This window comes from Echinops telfairi, unplaced genomic scaffold, assembly GCF_000313985.2.
Source record: "Echinops telfairi isolate 266 unplaced genomic scaffold, ASM31398v2 ScPeMD7_655;HRSCAF=1070, whole genome shotgun sequence".
Taxonomy (NCBI): Eukaryota; Metazoa; Chordata; class Mammalia; order Afrosoricida; family Tenrecidae; genus Echinops; species Echinops telfairi.
The window spans coordinates 10,818,701-10,823,080 of NW_022104553.1; the positions used below are offsets into that span (position 1 = coordinate 10,818,701).

General features: G+C 51.4%; 1 protein-coding gene across 1 annotated transcript in view; it reads left to right on the top strand.

The window, feature by feature from the left end:
- LOC101647350 (butyrophilin subfamily 1 member A1-like) overlaps positions 1-4,380 on the top strand; it is an 11,171-nt gene that overhangs the window by 3,034 nt on the left and 3,757 nt on the right. Inside the window, 3 exon segments of the mRNA XM_045292265.1 lie at positions 1,061-1,345; positions 1,348-1,407; positions 4,034-4,315. Coding sequence (XP_045148200.1) covers positions 1,061-1,345; positions 1,348-1,407; positions 4,034-4,315 — 627 coding nt within the window.

Consider the following 4,380-nt stretch of genomic DNA (forward strand, 5'->3'; position numbering starts at 1 on the left):
GGGGGAGCGGGGAGGGAGGGGGAAAATGAGGACCTAATGCCGGGGGCTTAAGTGGAGAGCAAATGTTTTGAGAATGACGAGGGCAATGAATGTACAAATGTGCTTGACACAATGGATGCATGGATGGATTGTGATGAGTTGCATGAGCCCCTAATAAAACGAGTAAAAAAAAAAAAGGAAATCCAGGATACGTAAATCTATGGAGACTGTAACTGGAATAATAGCTTCTTAGGTTAACGGTAGAGGATGTTGGGAAAAATTGGGAACTAACAATAATGGATACAAAAATAAAGAAAATGCTAAAAAAGGGACTGTGGTGATGATTGCACCACTATCATCTTTTAAATATGTTTAAACCATTGAACTGAATGATATGTAAGTAATATGTCAATAAAGTAAACCATAATAAAAACAGGCGAATTTCTGGGGGCGGTTGAATGATCAGTGTTTAGACCTGCATCTCTGGTGGCCTGTGGTCCACTCAGTCCAGTCTTGGAATGGAGCCAGGCGAGGGCCCTGGGGCTCAGTCTGTGGTCCCTGGAACAGCTTGTCTGCTGGCTTGCTGTCACTGCTGGGTGCTGCCTCAGGTGGGACCTGACTCAGGGTGACCCAAGGACCCGTGAAGTCAAATCTTGGTCTGCATGGGAAGCGAGAGTTCTACCACTGACCCTCCAATCCCTCGGGCACTCCTTAGAAATGTGCATGTTGGGCTTCCCACAGACCCACTGAAGCGGACACTTTGGTGGCGGCTCTCAGAGACCTGAGCTCTGTAACCGCAAGGTGTTTCTGATGCACACTCAGAATGAAGGAGTGAAAGGGTCTTGGATGGGAGGGCCTGAGGCCTCCCCCGAGGAGCCCAGGGAATGCGGGCAGTCCTTTGCTATGAAAGCTGGCCTAGGATGCTGTAGTCTGAGCACCGGACTTCTCCTGGCATTCAGAGTCCTCACACCTCCTTCCTTCAGGAAGTCGGGGGCATGTCCAATTTCCACTTGATCTTGAGTTTTCTCCCCCCTCAGCTTTAGTCTTTCCAGCGTGCTCCCTCTCATGTGTGTGTCCACAGAGACGTTCCGGGTGTCTGGCCCCACGGAGCCCATTGTGGCAGCGGTGGGCGGGGACACCACGCTGCCCTGCGTCTTGTCCCCAGCCCTGAATGCGGAGAACATGGAGCTGCGGTGGTTTCGGTCCGCCTTCTCGGAAGCAGTGCTCGTCTATCGGAACCAGCGGACGGAGCAGGAAGAGCTGATGCCGCCTTACAGAGGACGGACCTCGCTGGTGACGGACTTCCTCACTCAGGGGGTGGCTGTGGTGCGCCTCCACAAGGTGCGGGTTTCTGATGACGGCCTGTACACTGCTTCTTCAAGAAGGGAGACTTCCATGAGGCGGCCACTCTGGCAGTGAAGGTGACAGGTTCGTGACTTGGTCTATAGGTTCTAGAGTCCTGGAGGTTGGAATTGGGAGTGACCTTAGGGATGATTTCACGCAGTCCCTTATTTATAGGAGCAGAAATGGAGGCCCGTTGATTCCATAATTCAGTATCAATCATATAGAGCCCTCACGCTGGGCCAGAGCTGGTGGTGGGTGCTAAGGATGTACCAGTGAATCAGGTAGAGATCCCCGTGCTGTGGTGTTCATATTGAGAGTGCAGAGATAGAAATAGAGCAATAAAACATAATAATATAAAAAGAGAGAGAACAATTCACAAATAGGTCATAGATGACGTTAGAAGGTAATCAGTTCTGACGGTCCAAGGCCAAGTTGAAAGGGGAAGGGGATCTAGATGTGGGGGGTGGGGTGGAGCCATGACATCACTTGGATGGGTGTCATCCAGTAGGGCAACTCCTAGGATCACTTCCCCTTTCCACATTACCCTTTCCTCCTTCTTGACCAGGAATTTGACTGAATCAGGAATTACACGGACGAAAGCAGCAACCAAAATAATGACTCATAGCCCACGTCGATGGGTGGGCTCATAGCCCACGTCGATGGGTGGGCTCATAGCCCACGTCGATGGATGGGCTCATAGCCCACGTAGATGGGACCACTCTCAGAGTAGTGTGAAGTGTGCTTGTAACTGGATCATCATGGAAGCTTTGACCAGGGCACATGAGAATATTCAAAAAGTAAATTAGCATAGAGTTTTCACCTTTTAGGTAGATTGATATATGAAAAATGCTTTTGTTGTGATTAACTAACTACAGACTACATTGAGAAAAACAACACGTTTCTGCTAAAATATTGTACATGTTTCCAGACAGTCATTTGGGGTCACTCCCTCTGACAGCATCACCTGATCTCATCTAACCCCCTCTAATCCCTCAGCGTCCCCTTTTCCCTCCTGACACTACTGGTGGGGCCTGAGGATTGTTGCTGTGCCTTACAAAGAAAGTGCTGTTTGGGCAAAAGCTTGAACCAAATAGGAATTTAGCAAAGTGCGTATGTGAGGGATGAGAATTGCAAGCCGAAGGTAGAGCTAGTGCAAATGCTCGCAGTGGCAGCGTGGCTGGTGTGTTCTGGGCACACAGAAAGCCTCTTGGCGCTGGTGTGAATGAGGGACAGGATGGGAGGAGGTGATACTACTGGACAAAAAGATGTTCCTCAGGTTGCCCAGAGGGGGAACTGATCATTTCCTGGGGTGATCAAAAAAGTTTTCTCAGGAGTAGATACTGAAGTTGCCACTCAGCTCCTCATGCAAGGTTCCCAAGAGCCCTTAAGGTTGGGGGACTGCACTGGATAAGGCGTGCTGCACATAGAGCACAGGGTGGTCAATAACCATTCAACAGCTAGCCCTTGGGGCTGGAGTTAGGGGGCCCTGAGGGGACAGGCGGCGGCTGTGGGTGTGGGCAGGAAGACCTTTGGCAGACCGGAAAAGGCTGTGTGTGCTGGGCTCTGGAGTTTGGAGGCCAGCTGAAGACATTTAAGTGGAAGGAGCCTCCTGGCCCTGCTCACTCTGTCCCCTTGAGAGCCCTGGCTGGGGAGAAAGCCTGGCACGGACTGCAGTCATGGGGTGGGTTGATGGTCTGACTGTAGCCAGTGGCTGTGGGTGGGGAAGGAGGTGTCAAAATAAGAGAGATCTAGAAAGTCGGTTCAGCAAGGGGAGCAGATTCGGGAGGACACGAGTTTGAAGGGGGAAGAAGGCTCTGAGGGTGGTTATCTGCTGAATTCTATGAGTTTGTGTGGCAGTAGGGATTAAGATCCTCTCCCATCCATCGATCCATCGATCCATTGATCCATCGATCCATCTACCTACCTACCTACCTACCTACCTACCTACCTACCTACCTACCTACCTACCTATCTACCTATCTACCTACCTATCTATCATCTATCATCTATCTATCTTTCATCTATCTATCTATCTATCTATCTATCTATCTATCTATCTATCTATCTATCTATCTATCTATCAATCATCTATCATCTATCTGTCTTTCATCTATCAGTCTATCTATTTTCCTTCTCCTCACACAAGTTGATCTACTCTTCGGGCTGCGAAACACAAGTCAGTCAGCAGTTCAATTCCATAAGCTGCTCTGTGAGAGAAAGACATGGCTTTCTACTCCCCTGAACGCAGTCTCGGAGACCCCATAGGAGCAGTCCTATCCTGTCACCTTACAGGGTCGCTATGAGTCAGAATTGCCTCACAGGCTGTGAGTTTTTTGACGGTATGTTAGCGATTGCCTTTTCCCACCCTTGGCACCCATTAAGGCATGTTACTTTAGTGTGCAACCCTTTTTGCTTTGGGCTTGTAAATAGAGAAAGGCGGTTTGGAACCCCCCACCCCCACCCTCTCCTTTTCCCTCTGTGCCTCAATCTTTGCACCCACGTGGTTGGAAAGTTTGGACTCCATCCTCGGAGTTCCCCACAGAACCCATCTGCTGCTCGGCTGGTTGTCAGTGGTGGGGTCTCAGCCCTGTCACCACTTGGGCGGCCTTCCTACAAAACTCCGCAGTGCAAGGCTGCTTCCCACAAGGCCTGGGTCTGGGCCTGCCCCTGGGTCAAGGTGCCCCTGGGCTCTCCAGCTTCCCTTCCGCAGGTGTGGGCTCCGCCCCTCAGGTGCGCATCCACGGGCCGGAGGAAGGTGGGGTCCGCGTGGTGTGCACGGCCTCCGGGTGGTTTCCAAAGCCCCAGGTGCAGTGGAGAGACCCCAGTGAAGGGAAGCGTTTGGCTTTCTCTGAGACCCACGTGCAAGATGCTGACGGGCTGTTCAGCGTGGAGGCCTCGCTGGTGCTGAGAGACAGCTCTGTGCAGAACGTGACCTGCTCCCTCCGCAACCCCGTCTTAGACCAGGAGAAGGTGAAGGCCATTTTCATCCCAGGTCAGTGCTGTTCCTGTTCTGGGCTGGGGGAAAGGGGTCCTTGACTGTGCTGGGCTGTGCTGGCC